At 58.0% G+C, this 25,298-nt stretch overlaps 1 protein-coding gene across 4 annotated transcripts; it reads right to left on the reverse strand.

Annotated features, from left to right (window-relative positions):
• Positions 1 to 60: 60 nt before the first annotated feature.
• On the reverse strand, positions 61 to 18,263 carry Adgre5 (adhesion G protein-coupled receptor E5). Of its 4 annotated transcripts, XM_076847601.2 has the most exons (22): positions 18,219 to 18,263; positions 17,946 to 18,123; positions 14,830 to 14,883; positions 14,536 to 14,655; positions 13,684 to 13,839; positions 11,384 to 11,515; positions 10,008 to 10,139; positions 9,309 to 9,455; positions 8,724 to 8,870; positions 8,540 to 8,586; positions 8,352 to 8,429; positions 6,296 to 6,473; positions 6,106 to 6,219; positions 5,709 to 5,932; positions 3,173 to 3,352; positions 2,038 to 2,235; positions 1,527 to 1,765; positions 1,357 to 1,423; positions 1,169 to 1,260; positions 863 to 1,031; positions 679 to 777; positions 61 to 597 (listed from the first exon to the last, which is right to left on the reverse strand). In XM_076847601.2, exons 2-22 carry the CDS (start codon positions 17,968 to 17,970, stop codon positions 568 to 570), a joined length of 2,628 nt encoding a protein of 875 aa, XP_076703716.2. In that variant the 5' UTR covers positions 17,971 to 18,123; positions 18,219 to 18,263; the 3' UTR covers positions 61 to 567. The 4 variants fall into 4 exon arrangements, with proteins under 4 accessions (XP_076703716.2, XP_076703725.2, XP_076703734.2 ...); XM_076847610.2 differs by having other exon boundaries at positions 11,384 to 11,512; positions 17,946 to 18,240; XM_076847619.2 differs by lacking the exon at positions 11,384 to 11,515 and having other exon boundaries at positions 17,946 to 18,238.
• Between the last annotated feature and the right edge of the window lie 7,035 nt (positions 18,264 to 25,298).

Genomic DNA, 25,298 nt, shown 5'->3' on the forward strand with positions numbered 1-25,298 from the left:
TGTTTCTTTGTCGTCTGTCAGCATTTCATGGACACGGCCTGGCCAATGAGCAGCGCCACCTTCTGTATCATGATATTTAATTTTTTTAAGTGTCAACACTGAGAGATTTACACAGATAAAAAGACATTACACAACATCCAACCTTCACAACAGGGAGACCCCTCTGCCCCTGCAGGTGGGCAGCCAGGCCTCTGTACCGTGAGCGTCAGGGGCAGCCAGCTTCTCTGTCTCTGACTTCAGTCTTGGCTTAATAGGCAAGCTGAACCCAGCATCCTGGCCCCTTCTGTTCTGTGGCAAAGAGCTGAGGGTAAAGGGCACTGGGGTCTGCAGTCTGTCCTCAGGACTGGCAGTATGTGCTAGAGCAGTGGGTTGCAACCCTGGGCCAGTTTCTGTCCCCACAGCTTTTGTGGGGCACAGAGATGGTCAGCAGCTCCCCCCTGTTCTGGGGTTGAGTGTGAGACGAGCTGTGGCACGCTCTACTGCAATGGGGCCCAAGGTGGGAGGACAGCGGCAGGAGGGTAGCCTTCAGCACGTGCAGGAGTCACTGGCTTGGCGTGATCCTTGCCTTTACATACCAGACTCCGATGGCCTGAGCTCCTGGGGGGAGAGGCGCCTGTGAGGACTTGACCCCTGACCAGGTGCCTTCCCAAGTACCCTGTCTCAGGCACAGTCCCTTACCCGAGTCTGATTGTGGCTGGTGCCAGTTGTGGAAGAGGCAAACTCTGAGTACTTGCTCCCAGCAACCATGCAGGCCCACTTGCGGTACTCTTCCCTCACCTGCAAGCCCAAGGTGCCAGGTCAGGGGAGAGGCCACCCCAGCACTGAGGCATAGCTCCTCCCACAGCCTCCCCTGCCGGCCCACCTTCTTGTTAAGAAGGCAGAGCAGGACGTAGAGGAAAAGTCCCTGCAGGCAGTTGAGGATGGTGAAGATGTAGGTCAGCACCGAGCTGTAGGGTTCAAAGAGGAACAAGCCAAAGACCCAGGTGCAGCCCAACACAAAGAGCTGGGCAATGGCTGTGACGGTCAGCACCCTGCAGGGGAGAGGGACAGATACTGATGGGGGCCTCCATCCCGCACTCCCTTCACCCCCGCCCCTTATCTCTGCCCACAACCTGCACCTCCAGGCCCCTCAGGTCCCAGCCCCTCCGTGGGATTCCAGCCATCTCACCTTGCCTTCCGTAATTTCTTCAGGTCTGGGTTGATTTCAGAAAACTTCTGAGTGAGCCTCCAGACGGTAATCACGAAGATCACAGCATTGCACTGGGTGGGGGGTACAGATTGTGGATGAGAGGGTGGGGAGAGGGGTGAAGGTGGGGACCCTGACACTCAGGCTTTCTGTAAAAAGGGGGCACTTACCAAAATGATGAAGGCCAGGGGTCCTACGAAGCTCCATAAAAAGCCATGCTTTCTGCTCAACCAGCAGCTGGGAGAGGGGAGGGGACCCATCAGACCCCAGATGGGCATGGAACTGGGGTGCTGTCACCTGGCACCCCAGCCCCTGCCTTTGCCCCATCCAGCACACTCACTAGGTCTCGCCGACGTAGCCCTCGCTGGCGGTGGCCGCCGCGGTGGCCGCCGAGATGGCCACGATGAGCAGGGGCACGCCGTAGCCGATCAGGCAGAGCCAGCGTGTGCTCAGGCCCTGGCCGTGGAACACGCGCACCACGAGGAAGTACAGCACCAGGCCCTCGAGGCTCATCCAACAGAAGGCGGCCAGGAAGCAGTAGTGCAGCAGCCCGGCCACCAGGCGGCAGCGCGGCCCCGCCTGCGGGAGCAGAGGAGGGGCCAGGCGACGTCAGAGCGGGGCGGGGCCGCGTCGCCCCAGCCCCTCCCCCGGGCCAGGGGGCGTGGCCAGACGCTTCCGGGTCGCCTCTGACAGCGCCCTGGCGGGTGGGCACGTGCTTCCAAGGCCGGCGCCCTTCGCCAAGACCGCGGCGGCAGGCGGAGCCGCCTGGCCTGGGGGTCCCAGGGGAGGGCGGGGCTCACCGCTTCTGGGTCTCCCAACCCCACCGCAGGTGAGGGCGGGGCGGGCCTCACCTCGCCGTCTGGGGTTTCCTTTTCGATGCCCGCCAGGAAGATGGCGGAGCCCACGAACAGGCAGACGCAGAGGTGCAGGTGCACGGTGGTGCGAGAGCTCTGGATGGGCCGCACCAGCAGGAAAGTGAGGATGCACAGCAGAAGGCAGACGAGCGACAGCGACAGTCCCACCTTGGTGATCAGCTCCAGCTTCCAGTCCTAGGAGCCGGATGGGTGGGCGGAGTCCCGTCAGGGCCCAAGGGCCACACTCCATCCACGGGGTAGTACTTACTGGGCCTCGGGCTTGGACCCCAGCCCCCACTGTCTGGCTAATTTTGGGTGACTTTGGCCCAGCTACCTATGGATCCTCCCTAAGGCCACTAAGAAAACTGTGCTACCTTGGAGTGTTCTAGGTGGGGAGGTTTTTGTTTTGTTTTTTGGGAACCCAGAGGGGCTCTACTACTGAGCCACACCCCCAGCCCTTTTTATTTTTTGAGACAGGGCCTTGCTAAGTTGCTCACGGCCTTGGTTAGTTGCTGAGGCTGGCCTCGAACTTGCAACCCTCCTGCCGCAGCCTCCCGAAGGGCTACGTGGGGAGTTTTTAGCAACATTTCACAACTGGTGCCAGTTCGACAGGCAGAGGGGCACTGACTGCAGTAGGGCTGTGCCAAGCAGCACAGCTGCTGGGTCATGAAGTCCCAGAAAGGGTGACAGAGGGCGTGGCATAGGGCCACTTGACTATGCAACCACAGGGACAGGGACATATTTGAACAACCAGATGGAATGTACCATGGAGAACCAGCTGACTGTCTTGCCTAAACTGACCTTGACACCTGTGGGCCCTTTTCTTTTTTTTGGCAGCACTGGAAATTGAACCTGGGGTGCTCTACCATTCAACTACTTCAGCCCTGTTTTTGTTTGGTGCTGGGTATTGAACCCAGAGCCACTTAACCACTGAGCCACATCCCCAGCCCCGCCCCCCACCCTTTTTTAAAGTTTTGAGACAGGGTCTAAGTTGTTTAGGTCCTTGGTTAGTTGCTGAGGCTGGCCTCAAGCTTGTGATCCTTTTGCCTCAGATTCCCAAGTCCCTGGGATGACAGACGTGGCCCACTGGGCCAGCACCTGTGGCCTTTTGAGGGTGTCCTCCGCCCCTTACCTGTATGTCATAGTGGGCCATGAGGATGGCAAAGCTACTCAAGTGGTTGCATCGGCAGGTGGTGCTGTTATCCCCGCTGCCCAGCTTCCAGCAGCCGGTGGTGTCCCAGTGTCCACTCTTGTTACTGTCAATCTTCCAGAAGGCACAGATCACCTCTTTACGTTTCCCGGATATCTCCCCCTGTGGGCAGAGGGGGTGAGCAGGGAGGTTGGCCTGGTGCTCACTTGGGTCCGGGGCTTAAGCCAAGTAGTCTGCTTTTCATTGGACAAGTATTTACTAAGCACCTACTGTGTGCCCCAGGCTTGGGCACATAACAATGAAAAAGGCAGACGCAAGTCCCTGCACTTCACAGAAGAAATACAACCGGTCAACAAATATTAAAAAAAAAAAAAAAATTCAACATCTCTAGAAATTAGAGAAATGCAAATTAAAACTACACTGAGATTTCACCTCACTCCAGTCAGAATGGCAGTCATCAAGAACACAAGTGACGATAAATGACATGATGGTGAAGGAGACGGTCAACAAATCATAGGCCTCAGAACAGCCAGAGCAGTGCTCAGTGAGAAGAGGGAAGGGGGGGACAGTGCCAGGCCTTAACCTTCACAGCAGAGCTACGGTAACAAGAACGGCGAGGTGCTGGCACCGAATCAAGACACAAAGACGATCCCACGTGAACACAGTTACCTCGTACCAGACAAAGTACCAAAAAGGTACATTGGAGAAAAGACAGCCTCTTCCACAAGTGGTGCTGGGAAAACTGGAAATCCATAGGTAACAAAATGAAATCAGACCCCTGTCTCTCACCCTGCCCCAAACTCAACTCAAAGTGAGTCAAGGCCTTAGGCCACAAACCCTGCACCTACCAGAAGAAAAAGTAGGCCCAACTCTCCATCATGTCAGCCTGGAAACTGACTTCCTCAAAAGACTCCTAAAGCACAAGAAGTAAAATCCAGAATCAATAAGTGGGATGGTATCCAACTAAAAAGCTTCTTCACAGCAAAGGAAACTATCAAGAATGTGAAGACAAACCCTATAGAATGGGAGAAAATCTTTACCACCTGCACCTCAGAGCATTAACCTCCAGGATAGACAAAGAACTCAACACCAAAAAAACAAATAACCCAGTCAATACACGGGCTAAGGAACTGAACAGAAGAAATACAATGGTCAACAAATATTAAAAAAATGTTCAGCATCTCTAGAAATTAGAGAAATGGAAACTAAAACAACACTGAGATTTCACCTCACTCCAGTCAGAATAGCAATCATCAAGAACACAAGTAACAATAAATGTTGGCAAGGATGTGGGGGAAAAGGTACACTCATACACCGCTGGTGGGACTGCAAATTAGTGCAACCATTCTGGAAAGCAGTATGGAGATTCCTCAGAAAACCTGGAACCATCATTTGACCCAGTTATCCCACTCCTTGGTTTATACCCAAAGAACTTAAAATCAGCATATTACAGTGACACAGCCACATCAATGTTTACAGCAGCTCAATTCACGATAGCTAAGCTATGGAGTCAACCTAGGTGCCCTTCAACAGATGATGGGATAAAGAAAATGTGGTATGTATACACAATGAAGTATTACTCAGCCATAAAGAAGAATGACTGTGACATTTGCTGGTAAATGGGTGAAACTGGAGACTATCATGCTAAGTGAAATAAGCCAATCCCCCCAAAAAAGTCTGAATATTCTCTCTGATATGTGGATGCTAACACACAATAAGGATGGGGCGGGGCAAGAATAGAAGTTCATTGGATTAGACAAAGAGGAATGAAGGGAAGGGAGGGGGAATGGGAATAGAAAAGACAGAATGAATGGGACGTAACTTTCCTGTGTTCATACATGAATACGTCACCAGTGAAACTCCACATCTTGAACAACCAGGAGAATGGGAAGTTACACTCCATGTATTTATAATATGTCAAAATACACTCTAGTGTCATCTACAACTAAAAAGAACTAATAAAAAATTTTTAAAAATAAATAGGATGGGGCTGGGGATGTGGCTGAGTGGCAAAGCACTTGCCTGGAGCATGTGCGAACTAGATTCAATGCTCAACACCACAAAATAAAAACAAAAAATAAAATAAAATAAAGACTGTGCCCAAGTATAGATACAAATTCAAAATAAATCAATAAATAGGATATTATTTTGCAGCTTAAAAATTATGTCATAATTTTTAAAAATAATGAATAAATCGTAGGCCTACTAAGTCCCCCCTCCCATGCTGGGATGGAGCCCAGGCCTTGCACGTGCTAGGCAAGCACTCTACCATGAAGCCATGCCCCCAGCCCAAGCGTTTTGGTTTTAAATAAGGAGGTCAGGGAGGACCAATGAGAAGGTGATGTTTGAGCAAAGACTAGAAACAGTTAAAGGACTGGGTTCCATAGAGCAAAGGTCCTGAGGTACAGGTGAGAAGGAAGCAGGTGGCTGGAGGTGGGGAAATGAAGGCACTGCGGGCACTTGATTTGGCTGTGGAGTGAGCGGCAGGACCCTCGCCTCCTCCCACCCGTGGACTCACATCGTGGGAGAAGGCGAAGGTGACAGGGGAGGCGAGCTTCTCAGTGTCCTTGTTGGTCAGAAAGACGGAGTTGACGGGCGAGAGGATCTGGACGCGCGCGCCCCGGAAGGGGCCTTCGTGGGCCTTCTGCAGCTCCTCTCCCTTCTCGGGGTCCAGAACCAGGGAGGCGTTGACCAGCAGCTTCCCCATGTTCGGGTTGGACAGGATGCCCACCACAGTGGTGCCTGGGGACAGACGTGCTCCATGCCTCTCCTTCCGCCCCACCTCCCGCCCAGGACACCCCAGTCCAGACCTGGCCGCCCCCGAGGCCCGGAGCCGCCCACATTCTAGACCTGCCCAGCCTCCCCCACCCCCGGGCCACCTCCCCCCGCCCCCGCGGCTCCTCTGGGGACCCCACCTGTGCTGGAGTTCCCGGCTCCAGTTGCGGTGGCCCAGTCTAGGTGGATCCGTGCGTGGCTCTGGCCCAACGTGACATTTCCATTCCCTGGCTTCTGGTTCACCAGGGACAGCTCTGAGGAGAGAGGGGCGGTGACTGGGGACCTGGAGTACTGCCGGGCGGAGGCTGCAGAGGGCGGAGGAAGCCTCACCTGTGTCTGAAGGGGAACGGTAGGTGAAGGGGCCTTCAGGCAGCGACCCCGCCAGGGTCCTCAGAGATTGCTCCAGGCCCAGGAGCAACTGCGTGGCCACCTGGTGCCGGACAGGCAGGGCAATGTCCTCCACGTCCCCAGGGGCTTTCAGCAGCTCGTCCATGGCCCCAATGAGGCTCTGCAGGTGACAGAGACGCCGGGTTATTGGACCCCAGGAGGCCACCTTGCCTGAAGGACCTGACCTCTCCTAGGACCAGCGACAAGTGGACAACGGCTAAGTGGATGGCGGGGGACAGGCCTGGGAGAGTCGAGAGGACACAGTGGACAGAAAACAAGGGATCAGTCTGCGCCGCGAGGAAATCTCACAGCGGCACTCAGGTCGGGCTGTCCGCCACCTTTCCCAGGGCGCTGCACACAGCGGTGGCCACCAACCACAGGTGCTGTGCCGCGCAGGGCGGCCGACCTGCTCCAAGGGGCGCACACCCGGTTCCCTTGGAAAAACTGAAGGTAAACGGGCTCAACTTGCTCTCATGGTCCCTGTTGAGATGGTTGGCATCCTCTGCTGGGTTAAAGGAGCTCCGGGACTGGACAAGCACTGAGCTGCAGCCCAGCCCGCTTTATTTTATTTTAAATATATTTTGATGGATCTTTATTTTATTTTTATGTGGTGCTGAGATTGAACCCAAGGCTTCACACATGCTAGGCAAGGGCGCTGCCACTGAGCTTCAGCCCAGCCCTATTTTATTTTTCTTTTGAGACAGGATCTTGCTAAGTTGCCGAGCCTTGCTTTGGCATTATTATTATCACCACCTTACACGTGACTGAGTCACACTCCCCGGCTGGCTGGGTGCTGAGTGAGGCGCTCAGTCGCAGAAATGTGGCAGAGCTTTCCCTACCCTTCTTGGGTCCGAGGGTCCGTGTCTCGGGCATGGGTGTGTCTTGCTACAGCCCCATGGATGAAGCTATGCTCACCTGTTCCTTTGTAATATAACCCCTTGCCCTGTTTAGAATAGGATCTTCCATGGAAGTGCCTTGTGTGTGTTGCCTTCTCTTACTGTGCCCTTGGGTGTGGCCTACCCAGGTGTCAGTCAACCTGCTGACAGTGGACATCATGAAGATAGACTCAGCCCCCTGAAACCTGACCCCTTGCCTCATTTAAATAACTTCTCCTCAATAAAAGGCGTCAGCGTGCGCTCTCGCTCTCTCTCTTTCTGCAGACCCTTAAAGTCAGAGGAGCCGTCACAGCGACCCCAAACAAAAAGGTATTTGTGTCTCTTGTGTGGTTATTTCGTGCAGCTCAGTTAGCCCAGTTTAACTGGAGTGACCCCCTAAGCCTTTTAGTCTTGAGAACTGAAACCCGGCAACCAGGTATTGAACTCAGGGGCACTCAGCCACCAAGCCACCTCCCCAGCCCTTTTTATATTTTATTTAGAGACAAGGTCTCACTGAGTTGCTTAGGGCCTCAGTGCTGAGGCTGCCTTTGAACTTGTGATCCTCCTGCCTCAGCCTCCCGAACTGCTGGGATTCCAGGTGTGCACCACTGCACTCAGCTTATTTTTACTTTTTGAAAATGTAATTACTAAAATGTTTTAAAGTGATTCACATTTCTTTCCCCTTTCTCTTTCTTCCTTTATTTTTTACATTATATTTCTATTATGTTTCTCATGGATGACACTGTTCGCTAAGCTTTATTTCTACCAGTAGGGTTCACTGAATCCACACCATTTTCATGCTTGTGTTACAGATGAGGAAATGGGCCCGGAGAAGGGAAGTCAGCTGCCTGAGGTCACACAGCAAGAAGTGGCAGTGAGGAGGTTTGCATTGTTGTGGCCCAAAGCAAGGGTATTGACTGCTCCCATCTGTTGCATTAGCACCCTAGTGTGTGTGCGTGCTTATACCAGGGTGCATCTACAGGTCTGTGTGCGGGAGATGGGTGAATGTGTGGGCACATGAGTGTCCTGGCCCCTGCTCAGGTCAAGGGCTGTCTCCATCCACATGGAAGCCTCCCCCAGCCTTTCCCACACCATCCTGGGGTCCCCCTGGATCCTGCCCTTACCTGGATGGTGTCGGTTGCCGCGACTGGCTTGAAATCCTTGTGCAGACTGTTGACTTTGTCAAAGAAGCGGGAGAGACTCTGGGGAGGTGAGATGAGGGGTCACAGGTGGGTGGGAAGCTCAGGGCCAAGGGGTGGACAGGGTGCTGCCCCAGGGAATCCCACCTCCCTGTCCTGGCTGGGGCGCTCACCTGGCTGTGGACCTCAGGGGGCAGAGACCAGGTGAAGAAGGGCATGACTGCAGGGACGACAGGACAGTGGTTCATTAGGAGGCGTGCACGCATGAGTGCGTGCATGGGTGTGTATGAGCATGTGCATGAGGGTGTGCACGTGTGTGGGGTGGGGGAGGTTCTGGGGTCAGGGCAGGCTGGGTACCTTTGCAGATGGTGCTGTTCTGGTCATTGACGCTCCCAGGAATCAGCTCCCAGCCTGGGCGGCAGTGGCACTGGTACGACCCCAGGGTGTTGGTGCAGATGGTGGACTGGTGGCACTGATGCTGCCCAGAGCTGCACTCGTCCACATCTGGGGACACAGACAGAGGGGTCAGTCCCACCTCAGCCAGGACCAGTGCTCTCTGCCGTCCGAGCTCCACCCACTTCTTCCTGCCATTAGTGCCCTGCCTGGGCTGCGGTGCGGCCACCTGGAGATCCACACCCTTTTGAGGTGGGCACCAGGTCAAGGGGTGTGCGAGGCCTGGTGCGCCCCAGACCTGCCCTGTGCAAGTGCAGGTTGTGAGGCTGCGGAAACTCGTCACCCAGTTAGTCACTAGCTGCAGCCCAGGACCCGGGAGCCTCCTGTTAGACTCCAGCTCCTCCCCCAGGACTTCGTCTTTCCGTCCAGCCCCCGGAGCATTAGCTGGCGCAGGTGCAGGCGCCACAGCACTGGACGTGGACGGTTTGCCCGTGATGGCTGCGATCCTGGCTGGACTGCAGGCCTCTGAGTGTGGCCTCTGAGCCCCACCTTCGCACACGGTGTTGTTGGGGCCGTTGGGGGATCCGGGGACTGGCTTCCAGCCCGGTCGGCAGCGGCACTGGTAGCTGCCCACTTGGTTGAGGCAGTGGGTGGATTTGTGGCACGGGTTTTGTCCAGAGGCGCATTCATTCACATCTAGGACAAAGCAGGGGGTCAGTCCCCGCCCCTGACCGGCTCCCATGCCCCGCTCACTGCACCCACTTCTCCATCTTGTCGCAGCCTCAAACCAAGGACCTCTGCATGTGCCTCACTGGTGACCTTCAGCTTCACCTTCAGAGCACCTCAGGTGGCCTCCCTGCATGAAGGGCACAGCAATGACCCTGGTCTCCAGTTTACAGGAGCCAGGAGGGAAACTGAGCCAGGGGGTGGAACCTCCTGACCAAAGACTCTGGTCTTCCTCTTCGAGACCGCGGTGGGGACTCCTTGTCAGAACTGAAAGCGACTCTTCTACTCTCACATGAATGATGAGGATGGGGCTGAGGTCTGGGGCTCCACACGGACCCAGAGCTCAAAGGCCCTTCGTCCACCCTGCCCTGTGGCGAGAATTCCTGGGAGGTGATTCCCCAGGTGGAGCCTGAGCCCCTGGACCTTGGGAACCTCAGGTCTTCTCCCTCCTTGGGCGCAGGACCTGCCTCTGCTGCACCTCTGGATCCTGTCCACCCTCAGGGGTCCTCCTGGGGCCTCTACCTGTGCACAACTTCGGGTCCTTTGGGTTGAGCTCAAAGCCAGGCAGACACTGGCACGTGTAGCTGCCCTGAGTGTTGATGCAGGTGCTGCGGCCCTTGCAGATCCTGGGGTTCTGCTTACATTCGTCCATGTCTGCAAGAGGAAGAAGAGGGGCAGGATGCGGGCAGCCAGCAGCTTCAGGTGGCTTGTTGGGTTGGATGCGAGTGTTGTGATCAGAGGGTTTGGCTCTGTCGGCCCAGGTTGGGAGTCGGCCAGGTTCCTGGCATGGGGTGGACCCGCTGTGTCCCCAGGTTCCTTTCCTAACCCACAAGGAGGCTCTCTGTGGGGTGCATGGTCTCCAGACCCTCTGTTGTCCTCCCAGTGCCCTCTGCCTCCCTGGGAAGCTCCCAGCTGGGCCAGGGTGTCATGGCCACATGTGTCCTGGCTTGAGGATTTGGAGCAGAGGCTAGATGGGTCCTCCTGGGACCCGAGTGCAGGGAAAGTGCTGAGCTCCCGAGGGGGGCCTGTCTTGGCTTCCAGGGTGGCCTTTGGCCTGATTCTGCTAGCAGAGCTGTTCGATGGCTGAGTTGTCCCTGGGTCCCAGTGACCTAGCAGGACAGGTCCTGTCATCCCACTAGCTCTGAGAGCCCAGCTCCAAGGAGAGGAACTGAGATATGCTCCTGAGCCAGGCCCACTGGGAAAGGACTCAATGGCAGGGTCAGGAGTGAGGACCATGCCAGAGCGCCCAGGGTTGACATCCAGCCAGGCAGCCCTGGGACTGTGCAGGTGTCTTCCTGACCCTGTGAAGCATCCTCGTCCTATGGAGGCCAGCTGTGGGTGGACAGCAGCAGAGAGTGGAGGCATGGGGACGGGGAGGGGTGGCAGGCCTTTCTGTCATCTCTTCTTCACCTCCACTGGGACACAGACCGGTGGCTTGCTGCGTGGGACCCAGCATCGTCTCTGTCCCCAGTGGTCAGGCCCTTAGGATCTGGGTTGACCTCCTCCGGAGAGGGGTAGGGCTGGGCAGTGAGTGGTTCCACGTCACCCTCTCTGTGTGTTCCAGACCGAGCGTCTTCCTCCACCCGACTCCATGTCACCCTGCTGACCCTTTCCTGACACTCCCTCCTCCAATGCCTTCAGGTGGACCAGTTAGTGGTGAGTCAGGATGGAGAGAGCAGCGCAGAGAAATGAATGAGGCTGAGCGGCGCAGGCAGGAGTGGCTGATGAGCGAGTGCCCATGGGCGTGGCCGAGGAGGGCGTAGCCGGTGGGCGTGCCTGGGGCGTGGCCGATGAGGGTGGGATTGGTGGGCGTGGCTAATGAGGGCGTGGCCGAGAAAAGCGCGGAGCACAGAGGCATCCTCTCCAGGCCCCAGTGCTGGCTGGGGACTGGGGCCTACCCTCGAGTCTCCTTCCTCCTGAATTTCCCGACTGGGTCCCTGGGTCCATCGTGGCTTGGGGGCCCGAGTGTGTTCCAGGTGTGGCTGAGCCCCTGTGGTCCCCAGAAGGGGCAGGGCTCGTCCCGGCAGCTGCTAGCAGTGGGAAGAGGACAGAGTGGCGCTGGAATGGGCTCCCCGCGGGCTCCAGGGCCAGCTGGGGCCATCTTGACCCCTCCCCCTTGCGGTTCATGCAAAACAGATGCCAGATGGGCAGCGGGGTGTTCCGAAGGTCCAGAAGTGGCCCTCTGCGGAGGGTTCTGAGTCTTGGGCGTTGGACAGTGGGCGACCGACTGTCTTGCACAGCCTAAGGTGGGCCAAGGAGCCAGGGGCGGGTCCCAGGTCCCCTGCCCAACACAGGAGTGAGACGCTAGTGGACGTATCCTCTGCGCAGCACAAGCCCAAGTGCTCAGTGAGGAGCTGAACCTCAGGTGCTTCTCCAGACGAGCAGACTGCTTTCTCTGTCACCTGCCTTGGGGCCCATGGTGTCCCCTATGTCACTTCACCCCTATTCATCCGATTCTCTGCCCAGCCACCTGGCCCCCTGCCCCAGCCCTGCTTGTTTCTAACCCTCAGCAGCCCACCTTCTCAATATGGATGACCACCTGGGACGGAGCATGCTGGGAGGAATCCATGACCACCAGGTGCAAGTTGCTCACTGCACCAGGGTGTCCACCAAGGGGGCCGAAAACACTGTGTTGGTCACACCATGGCTGTGTCCACGCGGAAAGGGGCCAGCCTTTTTCCAGTTCACACCCAGACTGTCCCCTGGCTGAGTGTCATGCATTCCTGGTACGCACATTTCTGCCCTGAGGCCCAGCTTCTCGGGCCTGTTATCCTTGGCTGTCTGTTTACCCTCAGGGCAAGAGGGTCAGGGCTGGGATCTGGGCTGTGGGCTCTTGTCATTCTGCAGACAGGGAAGGGGCTGCTGCCCTTCCTCAGGGTCCTCTTAGACCCCCAGCTCAGTCTCAGCTCATCATCCGGTGCTAGCTCCCTCCTCTCCCTGTCCTGGGGTACTCTGCAGTAATCCCCACTACTGGCTCCCACTTGCCCCTGCCAATGCCTGAAGCCCCTCCTCTGCCCAACCTATGGGAAGGGCACAGCCTGACCAAATTGCCCACCACCCCAGGAGCCGGGTCAGGAGAGGGTACACCCACCCCAGTACTCAGAACACAGTCTGCTGGGGAAGTGCTCAGTGGCGGAGGCTGCATGAGACCTCGCTTCCAGCCTAGCACGCAGAATGCAGTTGTTTGTTTGTTTTGTTTTTTTGTACTGGAGACTGGACCCCAGGGCACTTCGCCACTAGGCGACACATCCCCAGCCTTTTTGTTTTTTGTTTTGAGACAGGATCTCATTAAGTTGCTGAGGCTGGCCTTGAACTCTCAATCCTCCTATCTCAGCCTCCTGAGCCGCTGGGATCACAGGCTTGGGCCTCCATGCCCAGTTTAAGAAAAAAAAAAAATTAAGTCCGAAAGCCATCACTACTGTGGCAGTTTCTGGGAACCAGGACCTGCCCAGTGCCTTTGGATCTCATTTCCCCTCCTTATGACTCCCTGCCTCACCTTTTACTGGGGACTGACCCAGGGACCCGCACCTGCTAGACAAGTGTGCTACCACACCCAGTCCACAATTCCCCTTCTACAGATGGGCAAACAGAGGCACAGAGAGGTGAGGTGACTTGTCTGAAGTCACACAGTGAACCAAGAACAAAGCTACCTCTGGTTTTGGTTTTGATTTTCTCAGTGCTGGGGAGGGAGCCCAGGGCTCTGCTCATGCCAGGCAAGGGCTATGCCCGGGAGCCGCACCCCAGCCTCTACTTTTTAGCTTTAGAAGATATGGGCTCCTTCCTGTGGGTTATTCTTTTTTTTTTCTCTCTCTCTCTCCCCCTCTTTTTTCCCACCTTGGGATGGGGTCTCTCTGTTTCCCAGGCTGTCCTTGGACTCCTGGGCTTGAGTGATCCTCCTGCCTCAGCCTCCCAAGTAGCTGAGACCACAGGCACTGGCCAGTGTGCCTGGATTTTTTTTTTCTTTTTTTAAACACAATGATGTCATCACATCTCTCATGTCCACAGGGTTTCCTGATAAGCACCCTGGCCATCGTCACAGGCAGAGCTATCAGGATGGGGCCAAGCAGCTGGTCCCAGAGTGCCCTGACCCTCCTGCGCCTCTCGTGCTGGTGACAGGTGGCTATAACTGGGCGCTGTCCCCAGATCAGCTCTGGTGCCCTGAACTCCATGTGGGGTGGGGGTGAGGGGTGGGCCTTACCTTGACATGTGTTCTCACTCGCATTAGTGAAGTTTGTTCCCCCAGAACGGAGCTCATAGCCCGGGCTGCACATGCAGTAGTAGCTCCCCTCCACATTCTGGCAGTCAGCAAGTTTCCCACAGGACACTTTCATGGGTGGCACACATTCATTGATGTCTGCAACATAATAGGACAAGCGGTCACCTCCCAAGGTGTGTGGTCTCTCAGAGAAGAGACTCCTGTCCCCTTCCTAAACCCCCAGAATGGGATCTGACGTTGAGTTAGTGTCTTCTGGACAGAATCCTGAGCTGTACTGCTGACGCTGTGCTGTAGCTGGAGCAAGCCCTTCCTAAAGGCCACATAATCTGCTCTGTTCATCTCAGTCCCAGTTTGGACACAGGGGACAATGCCAAGGCAGTGTGTGGGCTGCAAGCTCAGTGTCACCTTCCCCAGACCTAAGGGCAGGCTGAGACCAACTCCTGGGGCCCAGGTCCTCTCTGTGCAGAAAGCCATGCAATTCCCTGGTCTCTCTGCCACCTTACTCTTTCCTTTCTGTTTTCTGTCTTTTTTTTTTTTTTTTTTTAAAGAGAGAGTGAGGGGGGGGAGAGAGAGAGAGAGAATTTTAATATTTATTTTTTTAGTTATTGGCGGACACAACATCTTTGTTTTGTATGTGGTGCTGAGGATCGAACCCGGGCCGCATGCATGCCAGGCGAGCACGCTACCGCTTGAGCCACATCCCCAGCCCCCTGTTTTCTGTCTTTGATGCTGGCCTTGAGGTCAAAGGCTCAGCCTTGACCATTACCCATGACCCCACTGGCACTGGGCACCCGCAGTCTCTGATGTGCCCTGCCCCTCCCCCGTCCTCTTTACCATCACAGATCTCCAGGGGGTCAGTGAAGATCTCTGTAGACGAAGAGGCAAACCCCGGCTTGCAGCGACAGGCGGTGGCGTTGACACATTCCGAGTTAGGAGGGCACCGGGGGTTACAGGCTGTGGGGGCACAGACTGGTCAGAGGCTGGGAGGGGGCAATGTGCTTCCAGAGGAGGTCCCAGGAGGTGGGGAGATGCCCTGAGCCTCCCTGCCCAGGCCTCTCCTCCCTGGGCTGCGGGTGCAGGGCCCTTCCCAGGCTCTGGCTGTGGACAGGCTGCTCCCCACACACTCACCCTGAGAGCCCTGGGCTCCAGCTCTGGAGAGACTCAGCAGGACACACAGCAGCCCTGCAACACAGAGAGGGCGGGTCAGCCGGCCCAGCAGGCAGAGGAGGCCGGAGGTGATGCACTGCAGGGCAGGGGCTGTGGACCCTCCTGGGCTCGGACCTGGTCCACTCCTCAGAGGGAGCCCAGGTGGCACCTCCCAGAGGGTCTGGGGGATGGGAAGGGGGCTGAGCCTGGCAAGCTCTGGGCTCCAGCCGTGCCTCTCCTGGCCTGTGGGTGGGGGAGTGGAGCCTGGTGGTCCTGGTTCAGACCCTGGAGCACAGGCAGGTTGCCGCACTGCCCTGCCTCAGTTTCCCTTTCTGTGGAGTGGGGACAAGATGACACCCAGGTCCTAGGGTCACATGGGAACAAACCCCAGTGTGTCAGGGTGTTTACCACCATCGCTGACCTTTAAGTAGGAAGGGAGGGTCAGGGCCAGCTGGTCTCTCCGGTCCCCTGCCTGGTCTCCCTGGTCCCCACCCTGACTTTCAGAGGATCCAGCCTTGGGGACACAGGTGCACACCCACCACACCCACCCGCTGGCTCCAGCTGTACCTGGAGCATCTGAGAGTCCCATCTGATGCCACAGTCATCAGCCCCAAGGCCCATCCTGGGACCCCGTGGTGACATTTCACCTCCCACCCCCGACACAGAAAAGATGCCGTGGGCACGAGCTGGGCTCCGGCTGGAGGGGCCCCCTCCTCTGTTCCTGCCCTCAGGGGCATGTCCTGGGGGACCCTCCTCAAGCCACCGGGGGCCTCCTTGCCCTTCTCCAGAGAGAGACAGGCAAGGAGACAGGGAGAGCGAGAGGAGATGGGCGACAGGTGAAGAGACGGAGAAAGAAGACAGGTGGGGGCTGGGTGCGCACCCTGGAATCCCAGGGACTCGGGAGGCTGAGGCAGGAGGATGGCGAGCTCAAGGCCAGCCTCAGCAACTTAGTCTCAAAATGAAAAGTGAAAAGGACTGGGGTGTGGCTCGGGGTGGAGCACCCCTGGGTTCAGCCCCTGGTACCTCCCCCCAAAAGGACAGATGAAGAGAGATTAGAGAGATAAAAAGAGGGGGGCCGGGGGATAGAGGACAGAAGAGAGGACAGTGACACGGGAAAGAAGCCACAGGTGGAAAAAGAAGGAGGGTGGGGGACAGAAAGCGCAGGGACAGAAGTGACAGGGAAGATGGTAGAAACTGCAGAAGGCGAGGGGCGGAGGAGACGGGCTGGAAGGCACAGGCAGGGACAGACAGACAGACAGACAGGGGGTGGATGGAGCAGGAGGGAGGAAGGCGTCTCCACAGAGCAGGTGCTGAGGGGACAGACAGCTGGGGCCACCGGAGAAGAGTGAGGACCCCAGTAGTCCAGGGATCCCCCAAGGGGGTGCCCTGGTGGAGGGACGTGTGAGTCACTTCCTGGGGAACAGATGACTCACTCGTTGCCTCAGTTCAACCCTGGACGGGGCTCCCGGGGGTAATCTGGGGTTGGTCACCATGAGCAGCACCTGGGGGCTGTAGGGGACCCCCACTAGAGGATGCCCTGACCGCTCAGTCTGTGCCTACCCTTGGGGCCCCTCAAGCTGGCAGCGGGCAGAGAGCCCTCCCAGTGGGGTACACCGAGGCGGGAGGGCCCTGGCCCAGCCCCAGGCCCTCCGCGCTGGGATGCCCCTGGGTCCCGGGATGCCCCTATGTCCCTCTCGGTCCTCCTTGGCACCAGGGCTTGGCTAGTTCCCCTGGGCAGGGACCCACTTCCTCTTCTCAGGACAGACACACAGTGACCTCCCTTCCCTGCATGGTACGGGGGTGGATGGTCCCCGGCTCCCCAAACCCCACATCACTCCTTTGTCTCAAGGCCCTTCTAGGAGGCAGGGGCTGGGTCTGTGTCCATTCTACACTCGGGGAAACTGAGGCTCAAGGCCAGAACAAGATCGGGAAGGATCCAGGGAACCGAGAAGGCTGGGAAGGGTGGCTTTGAGGGTAGGGGTCGCCAGGCCCCGGGGGCTCCTTCCCACACTCCCTGCCCCTCCTGGGCCGGGCTCTCCCCACCACCGTCCTGAAGCTGCTGGGCCATCTGGGGCCTTGGACGGTGACCAAACAGGAGCCGGGAGAGAAGCTGCTGGTCGCTGCTCCCGGCCCATCTGGTTCTCATTCCCCGGCCGGCAGAGCCCGGAGCAAGAAGAGTCCCGCCTGGGACCCTGCGTGGGGGTGGGGCGCCCTCCGCCTCCTGCTGAGGACCCAGGATTCTGGGCCCTGGAGTGGCTCGGGCTCAGGGGCTCAGAGAAGCCAACCCCAGCATCCCCCAGGCGTCCCACAGACCGAGGTCCCTAAACAGTTCCTGGGTGAACTTGCCCGAGCCTCCAGACCCAGCCCGTCCCTCCCCCTGACGGGACAGAGAAGCTCTGGGCTCTGTGACGGGGCTCTGTAATGCAGCCAGGCCGGCCGGGCAGCTGTCCCCCACCCAGTGTGCCCGGGCGCGCTCCCGAGCCCAGGGGGCGCTGGGCTGCCACCAGCCACCAGCGGCTGACAACAGGAGAGTCCCTGTGGTCTGGGCAGCCCCATCTGCACCCCAAATGCCATTTCTTCACTCTTTGTTGCCCCGTTGCCTGGGCAACCGCTGCCCTGATAACCGTTAGAGCCACCCTGGGTGGGGCGGGAAGGGAGGCCCCAGGGGAAGCCACACAAGGCTCCAGTTCAAGTTCAAGCCCACAGCCCCCAAAACCCTGAGGGCGCCGAATCCCAGCCAGTTCCTCCAGGACCAAGAGAGGGCTCTGAGGCTGTCCCTGTCACTGAGACAGCAGGGGACACCCTCCTGGGGACACCCAGGAGCTGGAGAGGTCCAGGCCACCAGCTCTCCCGCAACCCCCGCCCTGCTTCGTAAGGAGGGCAAGTGTCCGCGGGCGCCGGCACTTGTTGCTGCCACCTTTCCTCACTGGTGCCTTGGGGTCCCCTCTTAGGGTGCAGCCTGAACACCTCTGGGCAGGGCACAGGCAGCTCCCTGCGGTCTCTGTCCCCATGTGCCCAGCGGTGCCTCCCATTTCTCAGCAGCCGCCTGGGGTCCCGCCAAGGTCCCCGCCCCTCCCCGCATAGCCCAGAGCTCTTACCTGGAAGGCGCAGGGGGCCCCCCATGGTCCAGCTGGGGCGGGGCGGCGCGCAGGGCGTGGGGCAGGGCCGCTGTGTCCTGGGCAGGCAGCTGTGTGGCCGGTCGGGAGGCAGGCCCTTTATGAAGAGGGGCGGTGGGGACAGCGCCGGCCAGGGCCCTCCCCGGAACTGGCGGGGCAGCTGGAAGCCAACAGGAAAGTGCTATGAACACGCGCGCGCACACACACACGCACAAACACAGGCACACACGTGCACGGGGACCTGTTCTGTGCAACCTGCTTTCAGTTCTCTGCCGCCACCAACGCTCCGGGGCCCTGAGGGCTCCCGTGGCTGCATCAGAGAGGCCAGGGGAGGCCAGGCAGGGGAGGCTCCTGGCCGCCTGGCTCCGTCCCCAGGCGGGCAGGGCGGGCCTGGGGGGCCAAGCTGGTTACTGGCCAGGACAGAAATAGCTCCGGGCTCCCTCATCAGGGCCGCCCTGCGCTCCGGTCTGAGTTGTCACCCTTTGTAGCTGGGCTGACGGCGCCTTCCCGTCCCTCTCTCTAGATGTCCAGATGGGGAGCAGACACAGGAGGCCAGCGTCCACCCAGGAGCCTGGGGAGGGCAGAGGGCCCCTCAAGGGTGCCAGGCAGGCGCTGAGGAGAGCAATTTGGGGGGCTGGGGTGCAGCTCAGTGGTAGAGTTCATGCTTAGCAGGAGCCAAGTCCTGGGTGGGAGCCCGGCACGGCCCAAAGAGAAAGGGTGAGAAACTTCCAGACCCAGGGTTAGGCCATGTTCCTGGGCTTCCTGGGCCCAGTCCAGGGGCTGGTGGGCGTCACATCATCAACAGGGAAGCGCATGATGGGAAAGTTCCCTGAGTAGATCCTGCGACCCCCTGGACTCTCCATCCTGGAAGCACAGGTGTTTACAAAGCAGTGAGTCTGCACCTGGCCCCGTCCTCCTCAAAACACCAGCAGGCCTGCTGAGCCAGGTTCCCACTCACAGGGGGACAGACCAAGGCGCACAGCTCATGGGGGGCCCGGCCAAGAGCGGTACAGCCAACCCAGACCCCAGTCTCTACAAGGAGCCCAAGGCCACCGAGTAAGTCCTGGCTAGTGACCCTGAGGCTCCGCAGGCTCAGTATCCAGACCTGGCTTTGTGTCCCCTGAATGCACATTTCTTTTGGTCTGGGGTGGTAGCTCAGGGACAAGGCACTCGCCTGGCAGGCAGGAGGCCCTGGGTTGTATCCCAGTCCCACAGATAAATAAAGAGGACTTTCCGCTGGGCGTGGTGGTGCGCATCTGCAATCCCAGCGGCTTGGGAGGCCGAGGCAGGAGGATTGCAAGTTCAAAGCCAGCCTCAGCAACTTAGTGAGACCCTCCGTAAGAAAGGGAGAATTTGTTTCAAACACTTAAAAATTAAAAAGGCTGGAGATGTAGCTAAGTGGTAAAGCATGCCTGGTTCAATCCCCAGTGTGTGTGTGTGCGTGTCTGTGTGTGTGTGATGTGTGTGTGTGCACACGTGTGCGCTGGGAAGGGGACCCAGGGCCTCCAGCAGTATCCCCAGTCTCCTTGTCACATGAAAGGATCCAGGTGCAAAAGAAAATTAACAGTACGGAGTAGTTCAAGGAGGTAGAGACGTGGCTTTGGGGTGGCTGTCACCAGTGGCCTGTACAGCTCTGCGGGTGGCGGACACTTGGCTGACCTGTGGAGCCCCGGGGCCTTCCCCACCACGAGACCAAACACAGGAGGCAACAAGCCGGAGTCAGGGAAGCCTGAGGGGTGCAGTCCCAGGCTGCTGCCCGGGAGCTGAGGGGTCTGGGAAGGGGAGTGGACAGCAGGGGAGGCCACGAGGACAGGGGCCAGCTCCGGTCCAGAGTGGATTTTTGGCTTTTTCCCTGGAAAGCTGGAAACCCCGGCTGAGGGCTCCGCCCTGCAGACAGCAGGTCAGTCAGCTGGTGTCTGGGGAAGCCATCTGGGAGGCTGGAGGGGCTGCCCGCTGCCCGCTGCCCAGGCGGTGTCCCCACCCGTCTCTGGTGACCGTTATCCCCTGCCTGCTCCCCCAGGGATGGTCCTGGGCCCCTGGAGGAGGTCTGGCCTCCCTGGACTCAGGATTCTGTCTGTCCAACGGGGACTCAAATGCCCGACCCGCTGGCCGCCCAGAGCCGGGGAACAAAGGAGCAGGTCACAGAGGACAAAAGGCTTCCAGATGTTTGTCCCGTTCTTGAGGAAGGCCTGAGAAGGGACATCCCCGCTTCCACCACTGCCACCCCATAATCTGGCCCGTCAGCAAGTCCTGCGGTTGTGCCTTCAAATAGACCCAGAATGACTTCTCCTCCTCCGCGGCTCCACCCGGGCCCAGCCTCAGCCTCTGACCCGGTGCCCTGCCGGCTGCTCCCTGGGCACCTGAGTCGGGGCCCACACCTCAAGAACCCTCTGGAGCTCCCACTGCATGCCCTTACAGCAGAACCCTGCGCTCCCTGGGCCCCGAGGCCCTGCACACTCTGTCTCATCACTGCCCGGTTCTCGTCCCTCCTCTCTGTCCCTCTTGCCTTCACAGTTCCAGTTTTCCTTGTGGAGAGGACAGACACAGGGCCTTTGCATTGGCTGTTGCCAGGGCCTATGAACTGCGCTCACCCCAGCAACCTGCAGTCTGCCCTCTTCTTCAGGGTTTTAGTCAGACACACCCTGACCACCCTCACCCCGATGCAGACCCCTCCCCTCCTCTGGCTGCTCCCAATACTTCCCAACTGTTTTTTTTTTGGTGGCCCTGAAGATGGCCTTGAGCTGCAGCACATGCCCTGCCCCTGAGCTACGTCCCAGCCCCTCCTGCTTTCTTGGTTCACGTCCCGGTCCCCATCGTATAATCTGCTTGCCTTGTTTACTGTCTGCTCCTGTCCTCTGCTGGACCCCAGCCAGGGGCAGGACTCTCGTCTTCTTCCGTGCAGTGGCCTGCGGGGGTAGGGCTCCCAGGGGTGGACGGGCACCTGATGCCCTTCACTGGAGGAAGCCTCCCCAGGTCTCCTGATCTGACTCCTGTGCCCCGAGGGTCCAGCTCCCAAGACCCATTTGGTGGCCCCTGGACCAGCTCACAACCTCGGTTCCACCTGGCGTCAGGCAGGGACAGGAAACTGGCACCTGGGGAGGGGCTGAGGTCGGATGACCCGGGGTCACCCTTCCAAGAGAACAGGGGACTCATTATGTTGTTAAAAGAATCCCGTCATTTATAGGACTGTCCCCTCCACGTCAGCGTGTCCAGCACCTGGCACTTCTGGGCACTCATGGTGACAGAGCTCACCCACCCTCTCCGGACCCTGGGCAGCAGGGCTGTGATTCCCACTTGATGGATGGAGAAACCGAGGCCCGGGTGGGTGTGCGCACTGTCTTGCCCAGAGTCCCAGAGCACCCCGCGTCCTGTCCCAACCCCTCCCTGTGTTGCACTGTGTGGCCCTCTGGCTGGTGACAGGGCCTCTCTGGGTCTCAGTTCCACCCAGGGCACAGCCGCAGGGGTGACTGGAGGTGGCCGCTGGGTGAGCACGGCCTGCCTGAGGCGGGTGGGCGCTGGGGCTTCTCCTAGCTGCCCTCTGCAGGCCCACGGGAGGAGGGGACCCCGGTGCCCGTGCCCAGCACCCTCATAAGCCTGGGCCCAGGCAGGGGGTCAGCTGGGGTCCCGGTGGGGGGGCCTAACAGGATGCCCCGGGCTGGGACACAATGGCAGAGGAAGGGGCCGGACAGCCCCGCGGATGGGCCTGAGCGGCTCCGGCCAGGCGGCCGCTATTGTGGGAGGCCACAGCTGTCGGAGGCAGGAAGCCCCGGGGCAGGGAGGAGCTGGGGGCTGCGGCACCCCCGACCTGGGCAGGCCCTCTCCTCCCGCAGGCCGGACACCTGGGGGCACCCCTGGCGGGCCAGCAGCTCCAGCCCTGTCCCCTTAACCCCGTGGTCCCCGCCTAGCCCGGCCAGGCCTGCGGAGGGTGGGAGGCTGGAGCAGCCTCCTAAATATAGATGGAGCCACGTGGAGGCCCTGCCCTGGAATTGGGGGGTCCAAGACCCCCGCCTCTCAGTCTCCTGGGGCTGGAGCTGCCGGGTCTCAGGGGCAGATGGGGGACAGAGAAGTGGCAGAGGAGCAGCATGAGGTGGCAGTGGCTGGAGGCGCCTGTGCCCGCTGCAGACAGGTCCCAGCACCTGGTTCCTCCACCCGCTGCGCCCTGCGGTGACAGAAGGCGCTGAGCCGCTACTTCCACGTCCTCAGCTTCTAGGAAACAGCCCTGAGGAAGCTGCAGGGTGCCCCCAACCCCAAACAACCCGACGCCCGGCCACACACTTCCCCTTCCCCGGGTCCCAGCTCACTGGTTGCCCCAGCCGGGGGCTGTGACGCGGGGTGGGGGCGGGGACGGGCTATAAATAGGCTGTATATAAGCAGCTGCTGAGACTGCAGGCCGCGGGTGGCCAGAGCGCCAAGGGCTCTTCACTGGGCAGCTGCGTTTCAAAATGTCCCCTCTTTGCCTCTTCCACGGGACTGAGGATCACCAAGATTTGGGCCAGTGCCCGGGAACAGGGGGGAGGGTTACTTAAAAGGGCAACTTCAATGATTCCCCTCCCTCCTCCCGCTGTGCTGGGAAAGGAACCCAGGGCTTCCCACAGGCCCAGCCCCTGTGGGTGACTGACACCACAGTGAAACCCAGGCAACTCCCCAGCGGTAACTGCATAAACAGGTGAAATATAATACAGCCAGGAAAAAGAACCCCGGGAGGGTGCAATGTGATGGCTGGGTCTCCATATCACATTCCTCTCAATTTAAAAAATTGAGGATCTAGCTCATTAGTGGGGTGCATGCTTAATATGTAGGTCTGGGTTCCTTTTCCAGCACCATAAAATAAAGAGAGAGAGAGAAAGAGAAATCTTAAATTTGAGTGTGACAATTTCATACAGAATCTTGAGAAGGAAAATCAGAAAAAGAAAAAAGTCCCTCAAACCCCATAGGAAAGACCTCTTCACCAAAAAGCTCAGACCCAAAGTAAACAAAACAAGATCTGGTTTCAGCATACAAACATATGTGAGAATATTTTCTTAAAAAATAAGGATGTGAGGCTGCGGTTGTGGCTCAGTGGTGCAGCCTAGGAGTGAGGCCCTGGGTTCCATCCTCAGCACCACTAAAGAGAAATAAATAAAACGAAGGTGCTGTGTTCACCTGTAACTTAAAAAAAAATTAAAACTATAAGGATGTGGTACACACTTGCAATCTCAGCTACTGGGGAGACTGGGGCCGGAGGACTGCAAATTGGAGGCCAACCTGGAAAATTTGTCTTAAAAAAAGAAAGAAAGAAAAGGAAAAGGAGCAAAGGAATGAAGGACAAAAAAATGGGTGGGGGGTCTCCTGTAGGATAGGGAGGGGAGGGGCAGAGCCCTAGTTCTCGGTGGCTCAGGCTCACAGGTATGTATTCTCTTGTCTTTCTTTCTTTTTTCTTCTCTTTCCCCCTTTTTTTTTTTTTTTTTTTTTGGTGGGGGGTAGTACTGAGGCTGGCCTCAAACTTGTGGTCCTCCTGCTTGAGCCTCCCGAGTCCCTGGGATTAGAGCTCTACACCCCACCCCTCGCTATTTCCTTATGTATATACGTCTTTGCTAAGTGAAAGTCTCTATTCCCACCGATTGTAAATAAGTACACGTTTCTGAATACAAGTGTTTTCTTAAATCGACGGCCGTTTAGCATAATGTCATGCCACACAGAGAATGTGGGGTTTTGAGGTGAAATACAGACATGACTTTATAAAACGAGAGAGGAAAGCAACAGAAATCGGGTTCTGAAAAGAGCTTGCTTCAAGCAAGAGAAGGAGAACGGGGCCGGTGACCTGGGCCCGGTGACACCCACCGGTGATCGCAGCCACCTGGAAGGCAGGAGGATGGCAGGTCCCGGGCCAGCCTGGGCGATTCAGCAAGACCCTGGCTCACAGTGAAATAAAAGGACTGGGGACGGAGCTCAGGGGAAGAGTGTCCCCCACCCGTCACTCCCCGAGGTGGAAAGAGAGCGGGAACTCTCTTTCCACCTCGGGGAGTGGGCACTGGGCACCTTGGGGACACCTGATGTTGGTAAGTCTGCCTTGGCCATTTCACCGGATCAGATCCATCTGTGGGCGGAGCCGGATTAGCCCCCGATCCCATGTCTTCTTAAATTGTTTTTGGTGCTGAGGATGGAACCCAGAGCCTCACTCACAAGCCCTCTACGGTGAGCTCCGCCCCCAGCCCTTTTTTTTTTTTAATATTTTATTTTTTTTAGTTTTCGGCAGACACAACATCTTTGTCTGTATGTGGTGCTGAGGATTGAACCCGGGCCGCACGCATGCCAGGCGAGCGCGCTACTGCTTGAGCCACATCCCCAGCCCTTCCCCCCAGCCCTTTTAAAAAAATTTTTTTTAGTTACACATGGACACAATATCGTTATTTATGTTTATGTGGTGCTGAGGATGGAACCCAGGGCCTCACGTGTGCAAGGTGAGTGCTCTGCTACTGAGCCCCAGCCCAGCCCCCTTCCTAATTCATATATATATATATATTTTTTTTTTTTTTTTGGAGACAGAATCTCACTGAGTGGCCCAGGCTGGCCTCCAACGTGTGATCCTCCTGCCTCAGCCTCCAGAGTCACTGGGATTACAGCCTCTGATGTCATTTTAAAAAGTAAATAAGGCCATGTCTGGTGGCCCCCACCTGTGGAGCCAGCTACTTCAGGAGGCCGAGGCAGGAGGATTGCTTAAGTCTAGGAGTTGAAGACCCGGCTGGGCGACATGATAGGACCATCTCAATAAAACTGCTTTACAAAATAAGTTAAAATAAAGTAACAGGCGGCGGGTGGTGGGCGAGAGGCGTCCCCGGAATCACATCACTGAATAGCTTCTGTGAGCCTGGGGACCTTAAAGAACTGGGAAAATAATGGTTCAGGGTGCCGGGTGGGGCTCAGGGCCCTGGGCTCCATCCGCAGCAGGGAAGGGAGCACGTCCAGGTGGCCACAGGCTCTCCTGGGCAGCAGCTGGAGAGGACCCTGGAGCTGGGCCTGAGGCGCAGGGGAGCCGCTGGGGGCGGGGACTGGCAGCGGCCGCAGGAAGCTCTGCAGTTCTGAGCTGGAGACAGCAGGTGACACTTGGCTTTTCCGTCACTCTCTTGCAGTCCCTGGCCTCTTCCTCTTTCTGCAAGGGCTTTTGGGTGTAGCAAAGCGGATGGAGGCAATGCCCAGGGGAGGGTGGGCTCCTGCCTCCGGGGGACGCTGCAGGAGGGGTGGACCCAGGACCCTCGCGGCCCTGGGGAACCCGGGCGGTGGATGGCGCCGAGGGTCGTAGCCCGTTCTAGAAAGAAGTGACTGGTGACAATAAACTAACCCCCGCCCCCCATCGCT

This window comes from Callospermophilus lateralis, chromosome 1 (genome assembly GCF_048772815.1).
Source record: "Callospermophilus lateralis isolate mCalLat2 chromosome 1, mCalLat2.hap1, whole genome shotgun sequence".
Taxonomy (NCBI): domain Eukaryota; kingdom Metazoa; phylum Chordata; class Mammalia; order Rodentia; family Sciuridae; genus Callospermophilus; species Callospermophilus lateralis.